The sequence below is a fragment of the Pongo abelii genome, chromosome 12 (genome assembly GCF_028885655.2).
Source record: "Pongo abelii isolate AG06213 chromosome 12, NHGRI_mPonAbe1-v2.0_pri, whole genome shotgun sequence".
Classification (NCBI taxonomy): domain Eukaryota; kingdom Metazoa; phylum Chordata; class Mammalia; order Primates; family Hominidae; genus Pongo; species Pongo abelii.
Genome location: NC_071997.2, coordinates 32,214,144 through 32,233,404, shown reverse-complemented (window position 1 = coordinate 32,233,404; position 19,261 = coordinate 32,214,144). Strand labels below are relative to the sequence as shown.

The 19,261-nt window shown below is 37.4% G+C and overlaps 1 protein-coding gene across 6 annotated transcripts in view; it reads right to left on the bottom strand.

Moving 5' to 3' along the window:
• IL1RL2 (interleukin 1 receptor like 2) overlaps nucleotides 1-19,261 on the bottom strand; it is a 55,362-nt gene that overhangs the window by 19,424 nt on the left and 16,677 nt on the right. For 2 of the 6 annotated variants that reach the window (XM_063713533.1, XM_063713531.1), the window contains 3 exons: nucleotides 9,066-9,137; nucleotides 1,341-1,470; nucleotides 409-545 (listed from right to left, as the gene is read on the bottom strand). In XM_063713533.1, the coding sequence (XP_063569603.1) occupies nucleotides 409-545; nucleotides 1,341-1,470; nucleotides 9,066-9,137 (339 nt within the window). Of the gene's footprint in view, nucleotides 1-408; nucleotides 546-1,340; nucleotides 1,471-9,065; nucleotides 9,141-19,261 lie in introns of all 6 variants that reach the window. The other 4 variants (XM_024242013.3, XM_063713532.1, XM_054547401.2 and 1 more) reach the window with 2 other exon arrangements.

The window sequence follows — 19,261 nt, the reverse complement described above, 5'->3', positions numbered from 1 at the left end:
AGCCTCTACAGATAATTTTACAAAATTACATAGTAAAAATACACATAGGCATTTTGGCTTTATATCAAATTATTTATAATAAATCTAAAAGTTGAAAATCAAAAGTAAAACATTTGGCAATCACGCTTAATAAAGAAAAGCTTTTGTTTTCTTTCTGTTTAGATGTATAAAATCTCGATGTATTGAAAATATGGCACTTTCAAAATATACCGCAATAAAATCACAGCCTCACTCCAACAACATTATGAGCCATTGCATGAGCTTTTCCCTAGATTTCATACTGAGTTTGTCCCTTTAATATCACCCTCATGCCTCACACTGAGCATTTAGGGTCACTGCTCCTTCAGATGTGTTTCCTGGCCATCGTTTTGAACACTCTGAACAGTGTGTAACCCACTGGAGTATTACCTGGGAGCTGTAATATAACGTATGCTGCGGACACTCCAGCGTGGCACATGAAAGGAAGGCCATAATCTTCCATTTTCACTTCCAAGAAGGTGATGTTTACCGTGTACAAATTATGTTCCCGAAAAGAGACATGGGTTCTATAAAAGAAAAGAGCAAGTCATTAATACATGAGTCAGATTTACCCAACATATTTTATAATCTGTTTTCTGGAGATAAAATGTTTTCTTTGAGAACACTTTGGGCCATCATGTTATCCTAAAAATACTTTGCTGACTGGCCCAGTGAGGTTTGTAGATTGTATATTTCCAAATTTGCATTTTCTTCTGCATGGTGACAAGGAAGTATGGTTCTGTTAGCTACAGACATCATTCTCAGCCCCAAAGGCCCTTCCCCTATTCCTCTCCACGTATCCTAACCTATCCATACTGCAAGGCCCAACACAAGCTCTCCTGCCCTCTGACTTCATTAGTTTTATTTACACTACTCCATTTATACCACCATAACTTGAGTTTATACCCATTCAATTAGCTAATAATTATGCACTGTCTTCCCTAAGAGTCCCCATTGGTGCTTGTTTAGTATAGCAAAGAACTATACTACTATTTCTTTCTTCTACTGTTGCAATATACACATTTGTGTCATTTCCAGTGTTTGCTTTGTATGCCCAGGGCATTAAGCTTTGAAGGCCGATGGCTCGTGATATAACTGAATGGAAATGGGACTAATTTTGACTAGTAGCTAAGAGAAATGGATCTTACTGCTCTCAGGGATACTTGGTCTTTTACCATATCTCCCTAACTATGTGGTAGGTGGGATTGATAACATGAATCATTGAGAGGCAAAAACAAGAGAAGGCAGTAGTGATACCAGATTCACTTAGATGGAGAAATCCTTGCTAGCTTTTAGAGAAGTCAAAAAAGCAAAACACCTACTCCACCCCTTCTCTGATTCGTTTGGATTCATCATAGTAATCATCCACCAAAGTGTTATTGACTCTCCAGCATCGTAGATTTGTATTATCCTTCGTGTCTGTTACATTGCAGTCCACAATCAGGGTGGTACCTAAAAAAAACCAATATCATCAGTGTTCAATGAAAATTCTACAAACTTTCAAATTTGTTAACACCTGGATTACAAGTGCATCTTACTCTCGAGCCTCGAATACCTTTTGATTACCAGAAATACCCCCCTAGGCTAAAGTTAATCTACTTTTTTCTTTCCCTGGAGAGAGACCACGAGGGGCAAGTGGCCTTCCAGGACATCCATTGTAAAGGGACACACATACATTACCAAACATCATTAGGTACACAAATGCTATTTCTACTCCTAGTAACACTAGCAAAGAACTTGACAGTTCACAAAGTATTTTATGCATTTTATCCTTCAGTCTTTGTATCTTCAAAACAATCTTAAAAGGAAAAGGGGAGGGGCTATTATCCTCATGTTAAGGATGCAAAAACTGAAGTTCAGATAGATAGAGTGACTTGCCCAAATTAATTAGAGGAAGAAATGAAATATGAACTCTAGATTTCTAACACCAAATCCAGTGATATTTCTGCTTCACCATATGTAACCCCACCCTTTCCCTCTCTTTCCCTTATCTTGCCTCTACACACATTCACAAATTTCACCAATTTATAGTCTCAATGGACTTTCTCCCATGAGTCTAGTAAATTCTAACATTCAAGGAGTGTTCTTTATTCTAAATGATATTTTTAAAAAAAAATGATTTTGAAATATAATGCACATATACCAAAGAGTATAGAATAGAAATATCAAGTTAATGAATTATCATAAAGCAAATATCTGTAACACTTTCACCCCATCAAGAAAACAAGATATTGTCTGAATCCCAGAAGCAATGTCTTTTGTCCATTTTTTAATCAAATTATTTGTTGTTCCATTTTTTGTTTTTTGTTTTGTTTGTTGTTCAGCTGTTTGAGTTCCTTCTATATTCTGGATATTAACCCCTTGTCAGATGCACAGTTTACAAATATTTTCTCCCATTCTGTAGATTGTGTTTTCACTCTGTTGATTGTTTCTTTTATTGTTCAGAAGCTTTTTGGTTTGATGTAATTCCATTTGTCTATTTTAACTTTCGCTGTCTGTGCTTTTGAGATCTTATCCAAAACATCTTGCCCAGTCCAATGTCATGAGCACTTGCTTTATGTTTTCTTCTAGTAGTTTCATAGTTTCAGGTCTTATATTTAAGTCTTTAATCCATTTCAATTTGAGTTTTGAATATGTTAAAAGATAGGGGTCTAGTTTCATTCTTCTGCATGTGGATATCCAATTTTCCTATCACCATTTATTGAAGCGACTGTTACTTGTTTAATGTGTGTTCCTGGCACTTTTGTCAAATATCAGTTGGCTGTTGATTTGTGGACTTATTTCTGGACTCTCTATTCTGTTCCATTGATCTATGTGTCTGTTTTCATGCTAATATCATGCTGTTTTGATTACTATAGCTTTTTAGTATATTTTGAAGTCAGGTAGTGTGATACCTCCAGCTTTGTTTTTGGTTTTGGGCCTTTTGGTCTTTTTCTCAAGATTGCTTTGGCTATTCAGGGTGTTTTACGATCTTATACAAATTTTAGGACTGTTCCTTCTCTTTCTGTCAAAATAATGTCATTGGTATTTTAGTAGGGATTGCATTGAATCTGTAAGTTGCTTTCAGTAGGATGGACATTTGAACAATATTAATTCTTCCAATTCATAAACAAAGGATATTATATTCAGTGCTGAACAAAAATAAAAACTGCTATTCAAGAATACTAAACCCAGCAAAGCTATCTTTCAGAAATGTAAGAAAAATAAAGTCCCTTCCAGACAAGCAAAAACTAAGGGAATTCATTGCTGCTAGACCAGCCTTACAAGAAATCCCTAAGGAAATGCTGCAACTGAAAGTGAAAGGGTGATAATTACCATCATAAAAACATGTGAAAAGTAACCAGTAGAGGTAAATTCAAAATCAAATTCAGAATATCTCAATTCTGAAATGGTGCTATGTAAATCTTTCAAGCCTCTAGTAATAAGTTTAAAGGTCAAAATGGTCAAAAATAACTACAGACACAATTGGTTATTAAAGAACATGCAATGTATAATGATGTGAATTAAGGCAACTAAAGTATAAACTGTTAGGGGGAGGATAAAAGTCTAGAGTATTTTTATGTGACCAAAGTTAAATTGTAATCAGATTAAAATAGTCTATTATAACTATAAAAGTCTTTATGTTAGCCTCATGGTAGTCACAATGATAGAAACTGCAGCAGATACACAAATAAAAAGAGAAAGGAATCAAAGCTTAGGACTACAGAAAACCACCAAACCACAAAAGTAAACAAGAGAGAAAGAAAGAAGCAAAGGATCTGCAAAACAACCAGAATACAATTAACAAAATGTCAGGAGTCACGTTATTACCAATCAATAATAATCTTGAATGTAAATGGATTAAATTCTCTAATTCAAAGACATACAGTGGGAAAATGGATTAAAAGGAAAAAACAAGAACCAACTATGTGCTACCTAAAAGAGACTCACTTTACTCACTGACTCACAGTAGGTCCAGTAAGGATACATATACATGGAAAGTGAAGAGATGAAAAAAAAGATATTCCATGCAAATGGAAAACAAAAGCAAGCAGGAATAGCTACACGTACATCAGATAAAATAGACTTCAAGTTAAAAATTATAAGAAGAGACAAAGAAGGTCATTATACAATGATCGCTAGATTGTTGAATTCCATTGTTGAATTCTCAATTGCATTTATTTCATTCATGGAATTATTAAGCTCAGGTTTCTCTTTGGTTCTTTTTTATAATATCTATCTGTTGACTTTCTTATTCAGATCATAAATTGTTTTTCTGATTTCATTAAATTATTTGCTTGTATTCTCTTGTATCTAGCTGGGTTTCCTTAAGATCATTATTTTGGATTCCTTTTCAGGCATTTAGTAAATCTTATTTTCTCTGAGGTTTGTTACTGGAGAATTAGTGTGCTCCTTTGAGGTATCATGTTTCCTGTTTTTTCATGTTTCTTGTGTTGATAGCTGCACTTCTGGTGCAACAGTCACCTCTTCTAATTTTATGAAGTAGCTTTATTAGAGAAAGACTTTTTCCGTAGATGCATCCTAGCATGTCAGTTGGATAGGGTATGTTGGCTTTGGTTCTAGATAGAGACAGAAGTGTAGTCTTCATGCAGTTTCTTCAGCTACAATCCACATCTGCAATATCTTTGAGTGTCTCAGTGGCCTAGGCTGCAGGAGTTTGTACTGGAAGTGGCATGGCTTTGCAGCGTGCTGGGCTACCAGGTTGGTTCTCAGGCCAAGGGTGTGTGTGCACACACAGTAGGTCCAATGGAAAAGGGGTGTGGTCTTGCCAGGTGCAGGGCTACTGGGCTGGTTCTCAGGCTGAGGGTGAGTATGTACACCCTCATGGGTATGAGGGTGAGCAGAGTAGGTCTGCTGGCTAGGGGAAGCTTCCCCAGTGTGCAGGACTGCCTGTCCATACAGGAAGCAGGGCATCATGTGCGTTTGGGCACCAGGATCACAGTAATTTCACAGGACCCATACTCTAAGTAACCAGGATTGTGGAGTTGTAGCCACCTGTATGAACTTGGTGGAATGAGGGGAAAGCATTGGGGATGGAGAGATGCAGTGGCTACTGGCCCCCAGAACAGGACTCACTCTAGCAGTAGCTATAATTCCAAGATAGTGCCACAACGTAGCAGCGTGGGTCATAGGGGATAAGGGTATGCACAAGGTAGTTTCCTGCACTGGAGCAATATAGCCATGAGAACTCCAGGCTGCTCCCCAAACTAGGCTCAGGACCTGTGAGGACTGCAGGTTTCTTCTGTAACAAGAACTGCAGGTGTCTGTGGTAATAATGAAGGTTGCAGGGACCTTCTGCTTACCTTTTCCCTGCAAGGAGAAGTTTCTCTTGGCTCCAAGTCAATCTTGGTGGGGGAAAGAGAGTGACAGAGAAAGGGTGATTTCCTCCTCTCTCTATGCTGCCATCCTGAGTTTCTATGCTCCACAGGGATTCCATCATTTCTATGCTGCACTCCAGTGCCCTCCTTCAGACACGCTAGTCAAAATGTAGCTATTTATTTTATATTTTGGCCCTTTTGTAGGGGAATTAGTGCTAGGAACCCCTAGTCAGCAATTTTGTTGACATACTAATAATCTCTATCTTTATAATACATTTTAATACTTATAAGGAAATGGCTCTTTTTTCTTCCATTCAATTTTTTCTTGGCTGTTTCCAGCATTTTTGACAGAAATTTTAGAAATGTTTTGACAAGTTTTAGGATATTCAGTAATTTTTTTTTTTTACAGTGGATTGTTTAATGTCCCAAATCGACTGAATACATGAATGTGTCTATACATAATAACCACATTAAGCATGTATTTTATTTCTTTAAGAAACAGCTGTGAGAGCAAAGTCCATTACATTGACGTATATTAGATTTCACAACCTCAGCATAATTAACATTTCAGGCCAGATAATTATTTGTTGTGGGGGCCACCCAGTGCACTGTAGGCTATGTTAACAGCGTCTTTTACCTCTAGCCATTAGGTACCAGTAGCACACCCTCCTCCTACCCAGTGTGACAATAAAAAATGTCTCTGAATGATGACACATATCTCTAAAGAGGCAAATAGCCTCCACTGAAGAACCACTGATGAACATGAATAGGAGACCCCTTTTTAGAATTTGTTTCTAGAAAAAAAAATGTACTGCCCTTGAGGAGGAGACTTGGTGCAACATCTTTATATTTGTACTGCCAGCCAGAAACCATAGAACCATGAGATCAACAATTTTGCTTTTTTCTCTTTATAGAATCCCCTCTTACTATTTCCATTTTTCCTTCTGTATTTTCTCAAAGAGATACCAAACCTTTTGTGGACAAAAGGAGATGTGAATACATTAAACTGCCTCTGTTGGTTTTCCTTTGTTTTCCACTCCCCTTAGCAATCTACTAGTCTGAGCCTTCATCCTTTTAGAACTGAGTTATTGCCATGCCTTCCTTTCACAGTTCTCTCATGCCATGATGTAGAACACTACCAGAGTAACCTTCTCAGAGCAATTATTTCACCCTATAACATTCTTTTTTTTATTTTATTTTATTTTTATTTAAAAAAAACAAAAACAAAACAAAACAAAAGATATTCGGTAATTTAATTGGTATTATATTAAACTTGTATATTAATCTAGGAGAAGTAACATTTTTAATACTGAGTGTTTCTATTTAGGAACATCTTTTGAAATTTCACTAAAACACATATTCTTTTATGTTCCATCTATAAAATGATAAAATGCTGCATTTTTAATCATGTAGGCAAGTCTTCCTAATTTCTTGTTCAGCTGTTCCTTACTGTTTTATTTCTTGTGTTGCAATTGTGAATGCCGTTTTTCCTGATTACATAATATATGCTATTTCAGGCATGTAAAAATGCTATTAGCTTTGAATGTTTATTTTGTATTAAAATAACATTAATAAGAAAATGCTAGTGATTATAGTTTTTTACTTAATTTTCTTAAAATTTCTAAGTATAAACCAGTAGATCATGTTTTAAAAATCATGTTTATCTTCCTCCCTCCAAGACTTCCAAAACTCCTTCTCTTGCCTTTTAATTGTCTAAATACATTGGCTAGAATTTCCAAAGACAGGAGTAGAGGAAGAAAGTCAATTAAGAGAGATAAAACAGCCAAATTTGTCTTTTAAGACTATTCACATAATGAGTAATGTGTAGACAATTATCCTTTATTATAGGTATTATTATTTCCTTGAAAGTTTAAAAGAATTATCCTAAAAACATATGGGCCTAGAGGCATTTAAACAGATTTTATCTCTTACCATTTGTTGTTTTATATAAGCTTTCCCATATTTCTAATTTTTTTATATTTGGGTGTCTCTGCACTTAGGGGATTAGATTTGCTGGAAGTTTATCTTTCTCCCCAACCCCCACCTCAACTCTTCTGTCCTTAACCAACTCTGGGACAGATTCTATTAGTTTATTTTCCTTTAATAAATTCATTATTTTCTACTTTTATTCTTGTTGTTTAGTTGGTCCTTTTATAGAGTCAAATGGTTAGTTGTATATTTTAATTATTTCCACACTTATTAATAATAATGTTATTTAAAGATATAAACTTGTTTAGAGTTGGTCATATGCTATGAAATTTGATATGAAGTATTCTCACTATCATTATTTTCTAAATATTCTTTAACTACGGCTTTGGCTCTCTAATAAAAAATGCAAATAATTAAGAGTTTTTTTGTTGTTGTTTACGTTTTTAAATTTTTTTTAGTTTTAATAGACAAATAATAATTACATATATTTATGGGTACAATGTGATGTTTTGATACATGTTTATATTGTAGAATAATTAAATCAAGCTAATTAACAAATCCATCACTTCACATACTTAATGAGTGCGATTATTTTATTGTTTTGGTTTAGATATAAATTTTTACATTTACTGTATCGTTATTATACCCCATGATCTGTACAATTTCCTCTTTTGGACTCTGGTGTTTTCATAGATGTTTCTGAGAGTGATCTATGTATTAGACATATTACTTTTACTATATTCCTCGAACCATGTAGACTCTTACTTTCCTAGTAAATTTCTCAAAGCAAGAGTATGTTAAAATCTCCCCCACAACTGAAACAATTGTGTTGTTTTATTGTATTGTATTTCTGAGACTTTTAGCATTATATATTTTGATACACTACTATTTGACACATAAAACTTTCTATTTTGTGAGATGTTGAGAGTTTTGTCTAATTTGCTTTTTCTTCAGATGTAATACAACATATTTATTTTACTAGTGATTTGTTTTGTTTTGTTTTGAGACGGAGTCTCTCTCTATCGTCACTGGAGTGCAGTGGCGCGATCTCGGCTCACTGCAAGCTCCGCCTCCCGGGTTCACGCCATTCTCCTGCCTCACCCTCCCAAGTAGCTGGGACTACAGGCGCCCGCCACCATGCCCGGCTAATTTTTTGTATTTTTTAGTAGAGACAGGGTTTCACCGTGTTAGCCAGGATAGTCTTGATCTCCTGACCTCATGATCTGCCTGCCTCGGCCTCCCAAAGTGCTGGGATTACAGGCGTGAGCCACCATGCCTGGCCACTAGTGATTATTTTTTAATTTAAAAAAATAATTTGATGCCTTTTTATCTACTTAGATCACAAATTAAGGCAATGCTTATTGATCCTTTTCCATGTAGATTAAGGAATATAACATCATAATTTTTTTCACTCCTTTAATATACCTTGCATTGTGAGGTAATATAATCCAGAAATCCTGGTCAACATTATTTAATAGTAGTTTTATATTATATTAAGTATTGTCTGAAGAATTATTTGCATTTTCATTGCCTTTGCATAAACAGATTTATAATAATCATTTTGGGCCAACAGTCCTCATTGCCAGACTTCTCTGCTACCACAACTTTTCCACGCTTCGGCTCTCTGGTGTTTTATTTTGATTCCTCTCCCCATGAGCTCAGGTATAGTATATCCAAAGCCGGAAACTAGGTGTGTATAGGATTTATCTTCATCCTTAACATTCAAAATATTCACCAGAATATGCAAACATAATGAGCTCTTCCCCTGGTGATTTCAATGGCGTCAATGATTTTACTCACCAAGCTGTACTTCAATTGAATTATTTTTTGGATAAATGATTTTAGGGACACTTCCTCCATATCCAGCTCTTTCTGCTAAGAAATCATACCCACAGGAAATTGCATTAGAATCATGTATGATACATTCCCAAGTACTCTGATGTAATAGCATGAAGCCCAACAGAGCAGACCATCAATAAGCTCTGGTCAAAATCTCACTCCATAAATACACATTTTCAAACAGAAGTAACTGAATTGCCAAAAAAGAAAAAAAAAATAAGCTAGAAGCTGAGCTATCAAGAGAGTTCACTTTGGCCATTATATTTTGGTATAAACCATAAACTATATTGTTTATAATACAAACTAATAAGCTTTTATAATAAAATCTCAATACTTAATAATCCAAAAACACTTTTCAGGCAGTGGCTATAAGCAAAGGCCTGGCTTAGATGCTAGCTTGAGAGAAATAGTAACCCTCTTGTTTTACCTTCAAAAAACTCCCTCATGCAGTTCCTGTTCCATGGCAACCATTAATCTGTTTTCTATTTCTATAGTTTTGTCCTTTCAAGAATGTTATATAGATGGAAAAATACATAATATCATGTTTTTGAATTACTTTAAAATAATCTTGGGAACTGGTGGGAGTGGGTAGAGGTAAAGATGAAAAAAGTCTAACCAGAAGTTGATAATTGTCAAAGTTGGGTAAGGGATCCATGAGGGTTCACCATATCTTCAGTTTTGCTCTTCCTCCTCCAACTCTGCATTTCCATATTCTTTTATATACCATCCTCTTCTACTATTCTTCTAACTCTTTCATCCTACCACCAAACTTTAGCATTATCTCCCTGAATTGACTCCCTGGACTCCCTGCCCCTGAGTTTTTCTCTACTTCTTCCCTCTCCCATTTGTCTGCCAAAATTTAGCGATCACCTACTTAGTTCCATTATTCCTCCTACATGTTTGGGGTGGGATATGGAAAAGTTGTAAGAGAGGAGCTAAGAGAAATGCAAAAATACATATCTTTTACGATGGCAATAATAATTGTGCATTCCACAAACTATTTAAATGCAACATGTCCCAAACAAAAGTTATCCCCAGCTAGTTAATGTATCATCACCCACTAGATCACACACATGTAAAATCCAGAAGCCATTCTAGGCAACAGCTTTTCTTTCACCGTCTTCAACTTATCAATCACCAAATTCAACTACTTTTACCTCCTCATTTCTCAGTCTGTCTTTTTCTTCACTTCTAAGCCTTCTATTTTCCATTATTTTCCTAGGCAATCTCATTCACACCCACTTTTTCAAATATCATTTCAAGGCCAATGACTTTGAAGGTCATGTCTCCAGTCCTTCCTCTAAGCTCCACACCCATACAGGCCATGACCTACTCTGGACCTCCACCATCCAAAGATACTTCATACTCAACGTAGCAATGACCAAACTCATGATCTCACTCCTAAATCTGGTTTTCCTCCAGAGCCATTTTATTTCACTGAACAGCATCACCATCCAGTCAATAGTGCATGTCAAAAAGCCTGGTTAACTTTTTTGACCTTGCCATATTTCTCCCCATATTCAGTCCAACACTAAATCTGTGGATTTTACCTCTTAAGGTGCCTTGAACCCATCCACATCTCTCCATCTTCAGTGACATCATGTTACCTGTGCCTTCATGCCTTACCTGCACTTCTGCACCTGCACTTCTGATCCACCCTGGAATGGATCATTCTGTGCACAGCAGCCAGTCTGCTGTTTCAGAAATGAAAATCAACTCATGCTACTCTCCTGCTTTCAATCTGTCTGGCTGCTTGTCATTGTTCTCAGAATAAAATTCATACTACTTGCTCTGAATTGCTGGTTCCTGCTTGATCTTGGCCCCTCACTACTTACTCAGCCTCATCACCTACCATAATTTCTCTCATCCAGGATCACTCTAGCCCTGCTTTCTACTGTTCAGATACTCCAAGTTCCCTCTTGTGCCAGGGTCTTCACATTTGCTACTTCCTCAGTCTGGAAAAAATCTCCCCAACTCCATCATCCACATAATGCTTCCTGACAATCAGCATAACTATTATCAGAAAGTTTTCCCTGAGCCACTGCCTTCTCACCAGGCCCTGGTCTGTTTGATCTCAGATTTTTCCTTTCCTTCATTGCTTTCATCTTCCCTATAATTACACATCTTATTAGTGAATTATCTGATTAATCTCTGCCTTCCTTCCTCTCAGCCTTCAAGCTTCATCAGAGCAGTGGTGGTAGCTGTTTTCTTCACCACCAAGTTCTCTCTGCTTGGCGCAGAACCTAGCTTTGTTCAGTACTCAGCAAAAAGTTCTTAAATGGCCTCTTCCCAAGTTGTGACTATCAGTGCTCTTTTGGATATTTTATCAGCTTCCTAAGTGGTCTCCAAGCTGCCAGGCCCTCTTCAACTCTGGCTTCAAACCATCTCAATACTGACATCTCCCATCACAAATGCAGCCCAATGACTCTACATTTGCACCATCCCAGGGCCCTTCAGTGGCCGCATGGTAAAGCCTATGCATAAGCAGTCCCCTTGACCTTGCCCCTGCTTAACTCCATAGACTCAGCTCCCACCCTTCCCACCCCATACTCACATGGGCTCTAATGAAAGTCATTTTAAATCCAACATAAACATAATGCTTAACACTTCCATGCTTTGTCCTATACTATTCCCTCTGTTCTCTCTGCCTAGACACCCCTCCTCACCCTCCTTTACTTTTGTGAATCCTATTTATTCTTCAAAATTCAGCTGAGAACTCCTTTCCTCTTGGAAGCCTTCCCAGACCATTTGCTTGCCACCCATGGACTCTTCTTATTCTTTTCCTGCTCTGCAAACACTGTCTGTGACTCTACCCTTAGCACATGATGTTAAAATGATCCATTTAACCCCTAGATTCACCATTACCACCAGTCTGACAGTTTCACAGTAGAAGAAACAATGCTTTTCACTTTTGAATTATCAGGACCTTCCATAATACTGGCATATAACAGATCATAAATAAATGTTTATTGAACATGAAGTAGTGACTACTTAACCCAGTTACTTATTAAGGGATTCTTCATTTTACCTGAGCAATTTCACCTTATAAAATTTCCCCTCAGTTACCAATGTAAAATTAATGCATTATAGTAGTCAATCATTTGCTTAATAAATAGATCTGTGTCTAGTCTAGGCCAGGCACTGGGCTCAGTGCCAGGGATTCAGCTGTGAACAAGATGAGGCAGGTGCTTTCTTTCAGAAAGATAATGGTCAGCAGAAAACCCAAGAGCATGAAAATCAAAAAAAAAACCTTGTACAATTAATTTTCTTAATGACTGTGCTTTTAGCATGAACAATTAAAATTGAAAACCACCCAAAAATATTTAAATCAAATGAGCAGTTGTTGCAAAGAACATAGGAGGACTAGAACGGGCTCTCTAGAAGAACAGCTGGAATGCAGGGAGTCACTGGACTGTACAGAGTAAAGGGCCCTGTCCTGCATAGGCAGCAGGGAGCCACCCATGCTGACCAGATCCCCCTAGGGATCCACACCTTCCAGAAATAGCTCAGTCTCCCCCAGTACTCTGAAGTGTGATGGAAACTAGTGACAAATAGGAAGGTCTACATCAAAGAAGTATCCAGCCTTTAGTTCTTCTCATCTAGATGAGTAAATATAGAAAACAACTTTCTACTAAAGAAAGAGTAAAAGCCACCACAGCAGGAACTCCTTGTCCAGTGTGTTTGGAAAAACCAGTGCTGGCCTGGGCATTGAATGCCGAGCTCTGGCTCTGTTTCTGACAATAACCAGCTTTATGACCTTCAATAAGTTGCTCCCCTCCTGGAACTCTGTAAAATGAATAGCTTGGGGAGAGAATGTGGAGCAAGTTGGCAGAATAGAAGAATCCACCAATTGTCTCCTCTACAAGGACATCAAGTTAACAACCATCTACACAGAAGAAACACCTTCATAAGAACCAAAAATCACTCATAGTATCTGGTTTTAAATCTGTGTCACAGAAAAGGACACTAATGAGATAGAAAAAACAGTCCTCAATCACTAACGCCACTCTCGCCAGCCCCCGACAGTGGCGGCATGGTACTGAGAGTGTCTCTGGTTGCTGAAGGAGAAAGAACACAGCAATTGTGAGGCACTGAACTCAATGCTGTCTTGTTAGAACAGAAAGGAAAACCGGACCAAACTCAGCTGCCACCGGCTCATGGAGGGAACATTTAAACCAGCCCCAGACAGAGGGAATAGCTAATCCCAGTGATCAGAACTTGAGTTCCTGTAAATCTTACCACCACAGGCTAAAGTGCTCTGGGTCTCTAAGTAAACTTGAGAGGCAGTCTGGGCCACAGGGACTGCAACTCTTAGGTGAGTCCTAGTGCTGCCCAGAGACGGTGGACTGGAGTGGGACATGCAATATACCTCAGTATTCCCATCTAGGGCAGCCAAGGGAGTGTGGGCATCATCCCTCTTTATCACCCCAGACTGCACACCTTGCAGCTCTAAAAGAGATGCTTTCCTTCTGCTTAAGGAGAGGAGAGGGAAGAGTGGAGAGGACTTCACTTGCATCTTGGATGCCAGCTCAGCCACAGCAAGAGAGGACAATGATCAGAGTCATGAAGCCCCTGTTCCAGGCCTCCCAGATAACATTTATAGACATACCATGGGCCAGAAGGGGACCTGCTGCCTTGACAGAAAGGATTCATTCCTTGCAGCATTCATCACCTGCTAACTTAAGAGCCCTTGTGCCATGAATAATCAGTAGCAATTATCCAGGTATTACATTGAATGCCTAGGGTGAGCATCTGAAACTTGCTGGCTTTAGGTGAGACTGAGCACATTACTAGCTGCAGTGATTATAGGGCAAAACTCCTTTTGCTTGAGAAAAGCAGAAGGAAAAGTTTGTCTTGCACTTTAAGTACTAGCATAGCCACAGGGGAGGGTAGGTCATGAAGCAGGCTCTTGAGGTCCCTGATTCTAGGACTTGAATCTTGGATGGCACTTCTGCACATGCCCTGGGCCAGAAGGGAGCCCAATGCCCTGAAGAGTGAGTCCCAGGAAGGCAGCACTTGCCACAAGCTGACTTAAGAGCTCTTGGGCCTTAAGGGAAAATCTGCGGTAGTCTGGCAGTATTCCTTGTGGCCGGCTGTGGCACTGGCTATGGATGGTGAGGCTCCTCTGCCTTTGGAAAGGGGAGGGAAGAGTGGGAAGGACTACGTCTTGTGGTTTGACTGCCAGCTCAGCTGCGGTACAAAAAAAACACTTGGTAGACTTCTAAGGTTTGTTTACTCTAATCCCTGACTACTAGACGGCACCTCTGGATCCACCCAGGGCCTGAGAGACCTCGCCAGTGGCAATCAGCTCTGATGGGAGGGACACAGGCCTGGCTGGCTTTGCCACCGGCTGATTGTAGAGCACCAGGGCCTAAAGCAAACATAAGCAGTAGCCAGGGAGTGGGTAAAGCAGGCCTTGGGCAAGACCCAGCACTGTGCTGGCTTCAGGTCTGACCCAGCAGTTGTAGTGGTCGTGGCCACAGGGGTGCCTGTGTCACTCCACCGTCAGCTTCAGGTGGCTCAGAACAGACACACAGACTCTGTTTGTTTGGGAGAAAGTAACAGAAGAGATATCCAGAGAATTCTCCCAGATATTGTCCGAGATCATCAAGGTGGTACCTCTACAGGTCTGCAAGAACCACAGCATTACTGGGCTTAGGGTGCCCCCTAAAGCAAATACAGCTTCGATCAAAACACTCAAATCCTTTGGAAGGCCTTCCCAAGGAGGACAAGTACAAATAAGTCCAGAGAGTGAAGACTACAATAAATATCTAACTTTTAAATGCCCAGACACTGAAGAACATTTACTAGCATCAACACCATCCAGGAAAACATGACCTCCTCAAATGAATTAAATGAGGCACGAGGGGCCAATCCTGGAGGAACAGAGATATGTGATGTTTCAGTCAGAGAATTCAAAATAGCTTTGTTGAGGAAACGCAAAGAAATTCAAGATAACATAGAAAAGGAACTCAGAATTCTATCAGATAAATTTAACAAGGAGATTGAAATAAGGTTTTTTAAATCAAGCAGAAATTCTGGAAATGAAAAAATGCAATTGGCATATTGAAAAATGCATCAGAGTCCTTTAATAGAGGAATGTATCAAGCAGAAGAAAGAATTAGCAGGCTGGAAGACAGGCTATCTGAAAATACACAGTCAAAGGAGACAAAAGAAAAAAGAATAAAAAACAATGAAGCATTGCACACAGAATCTAGAAGATAGCCTCAAAAGGGTAAATCTAAAAGTTATTGGCTTTAAAGAGGAGGTAGAGAAACAGAAAAGAGTAGAAAGTTTATTCAAAGGGATAACAGAGAACTTCCCAAACCTAGAGAAAGATATCAGTCCCCAAATACAAGAAGGTTATAGAACACCCAGCAGATTTAATCCAAAGGAGACTACCTCAAGGCATTTAATAATCATACTCCCAAAGGTCAAGGACAAAGAAAGGGTTCTAAAAGCAGCAAGAGAAAAGGAACAAATAACATACAATAGAGCTCTAACATATCTAGCAGCAGACTTTTCAGTGGAAACCTTATAGGCCAGGAGAGAGTGGCATGACACATTTTAAAAACGTTTACCCTAGAATAGTATATCCACAAAAATAACCTTCAAACATGAAGAAGAAATAGACTTTCCCAGACAAACAAAAGCTGAAGGATTTCGTCTACTGACCTGTCCTACAAGAAATGTTAAAGAGAGTACTTCAATCAGAAAGAAAAGGACATTAATGAGCAATAAGTAATCACCCAAAGGTACAAAACTCACTGGTTATAATAAGTACACAGAAAAACACAGAATATTTTAACACTGTAACTGTGGTGTGAAACTGTTCTTATCCTAGAAAGACTGAATGATGAACCAATCAAAAATAATAACTACAACAACTTTGCAAGGTGTAGTGAGTACAAGATATAAATAGAAGCAATAAAAAGTTAAAAAGCAGGGGAATAAAGTTAAGGTGTAGAATTTTTATTAGTTTTCTTTTTGCTGGTTTGTTTATGCAAACAATATTAAGTTGTTATCAGGTTAAAATAATGGGTTATAAAATGGTATTTTCAAGCCTCGTGGAAACCTCAAACCGGAAAAAATACAATAGAGTCATAAAAAAATAAAAAGCAAGAAACCAAATCATATCACCAGACAAAATCACCTTCACTAAAAGAAGACAGGAAGGAAAGAAAGGAGGAAGAGAAGACCACAAAACAAGCAGAAAACAAATAACAAAATGACAGGAGTAAGTTCTACCTATCAATAATAACATTAAATGTAAATGGACTAAACTCTCCAATAAAGAGACATAGAATGGCTGAATGAATGAAAAAACAAGACCCATTGATTGTTTGCACCCTTCACCTATAAAGACACACATAGACTGAAAATAAAGGTATGGAAAAAGATATTCCATGACAATCAAAAACAAAAAAAAGAGCAGGAGTAGCTATGCTTAGAGAAAATAGATTTCAAGACAAAAACTATAAAAAAAAGACAAAGCAAGTCACTATGTAATGATAAAAAGGTCAATTCAGCAAGAGGATATAACACCCAACACTGAAGCACCCAGATATAAAAACAAATATTATTGGAGCTAAAGAGAGAGATAGGCTCCAATACAATAATAGCTGGAGACTTCAATATCCCACTTTCAGCATTGGACAGATCTTCCAGACAGAAAATCAACAAAGAAACATCTGACTTAATCTGCACTATAGACCAAATGGATCTAATAGATCCATTTACAGAACGTTTCATCCAATGGCTGTAGAATACATATTCTTTTCCTTAGCACATGGATTGTTCTCAAGGACAGACCATATGTTAGGTCACAAAACAAGTCTTAAGACACGGAAAAAACTGGAATAATATCAAGCATCTTCTCTGACCACAATGGAATAAAACTAGAAATCAATAATGAGAGGAATTTTGGAAACTATACAAATACAAGGAAATTAAACAGTATGCTTCTGAATGACCAGTGAGTCAATGAAGAAATTAAGAAGGAAATTGAAAAATTTCTTGAAACAAATAATGGAAACACAACATACTAAAACATATGGGATACAGCAAAAGCAGTACTCAGAGAAAAGTTTATAGCTATAAGTGCCTACATTAAAAAATAGGAAAAACTTCAAACAAACAATCTAATGATGTATCTTAAAGAACTAGAAAAGCAAGAGCAAACCAGGCCCAAAATTAGTAGAAGAAATAAATGAAATTGAAATGAAAAAAACACAGAAGATCAATGAAACAAAAAGTTGGTTCTTTGAAAAGGGAAACAAAATAGACAAACCTTTAGCCAGACTAAGAAAAAAAAGAGAGGAGATACAAATAAATAAAATCAGAAATGAATAAGGAGACATTACAATTGATATTGCAGAAATCCAAAAGATTATTAATGGCTACTATGAGCAACTCTATGCCAATGAATTGGAAAATCTAGAAGAAATGGGCAAATTCCTAGACAAATACAACCTACCAAGATTGAACCAGGAAGAAATCCAAAATCTAAACAGACAAATAACAAGTAACAATATAGAAATTTTAATAAAGTATCTTTATTAAAGAGAAAGAAGTCTCTTTATTAAAGAAAAGTCTGGGACTCGATGGCTTCACCGCTGAATTCTAACAAACATTTAAAGAAGGACTAATACCAATCTTACTCAAACTATTCAAAAAAATAGAGGATGAGATGATACTACCAAATTCATTCTATGAGTCCAGTTATTACCCTGATACCAAAACCAGACAAAGACACATCAAAAAAAAAGAGAGAGAGAAAACTATAGGCAAGTATCTCTGATGAATATTGATGCAAAAATCCTCAACAAAGTACTAGCAAACATAATTCATCAATACATTAGAAAGATCATTCATCATGACCAAAAAGGATTTATCCCTGGGATGCAAGGATGGTTTAACATTTGCAAATCAATCAATGTAATACATCGTATCAACAGAATAAAAGCTAAAAACCATACGATCATTGCAATTGATGCTGAAAAAGCATTTGATAAAATTCAACAGGTCATGATAAAAACCCTCAAAAAACTGGAAGTAGAAAGAACATGTCTCAGTGTAATAAAAGCCATATGTGACAGACCCACAGCTAGTATCATACTGAATGGGGAAAAACTGAAAGCCTTTCCTCTAGGTTCTGGAGCACGACGAGGATGCCCGCTGTCACCACTGTTATTCAACATAGTACTGGAAGTCCTAGCTAGAGAAATCAGACAAGAGAAAGATATAAACGGCATTCAAATTAGAAAAGAAGAATTCAAATTATCATTGTTGGCAAATGATACGATCTTATATTTGGGAAAACCTAAAGACTCCACAAGAAAACTATTAGAACGAATAAATTCAGTGAAGTTGCTGGATACAAAATCAGTATACAAAAATCAGTAGCATTTCTATATGCCAACAGTGAACAATGTGAAAAGAAATTTTGCAAGTAATCCCATTTACAGTAGCCACACATAAAACCATATGACCATTTCAAAAATATTAAAATACATAGGAATTAACCAAAGGAGTGAAAGATCTCTATAATGAAAACTATAAAACACTGATGAAAGAAACTGAAGAGGACACAAAAAAATGAAAAAATATTCTATGTTCATGGATTATAAATATAAATATACACATATTATGTAATATATACACCTATTATGTGTATAATATATAATATGCCCAGTATTATATATAATATACCTATTATTATGTAATGTATACACATATTATATATACATATATACACCTATTAGGTGTATATATTATATACACATAAATATATACACCTATTATGTACCCACAAAAATTGAAAATTGAAAAAATTAAATTAGTGGCTTGAGCTAAATTACTTTTAGGGTTTCTTCTTCTCCTAAGGTTCTACTTTCAAACCTCCAGGCATATGTTCAAGAGAGCTGGCTGCTCTGGGCTGAGAACACAGGTCTCATGGCAGCAGGATATCCCAGGACCATGTCCAGAACTCTGAGCTCTGCAGCATTCAAGGCAGGGGAGGCCTCAGCTGGAAGGCCCGCAGGAATATTCATGACAATGAAGGCTGAGGTGAATGACAGTCATGTTCATCACATCTACCATTTTCTAGATACCTGTGTTTCATCAGGCACCCCAGCAGCTAGTCTATGTGCATGATC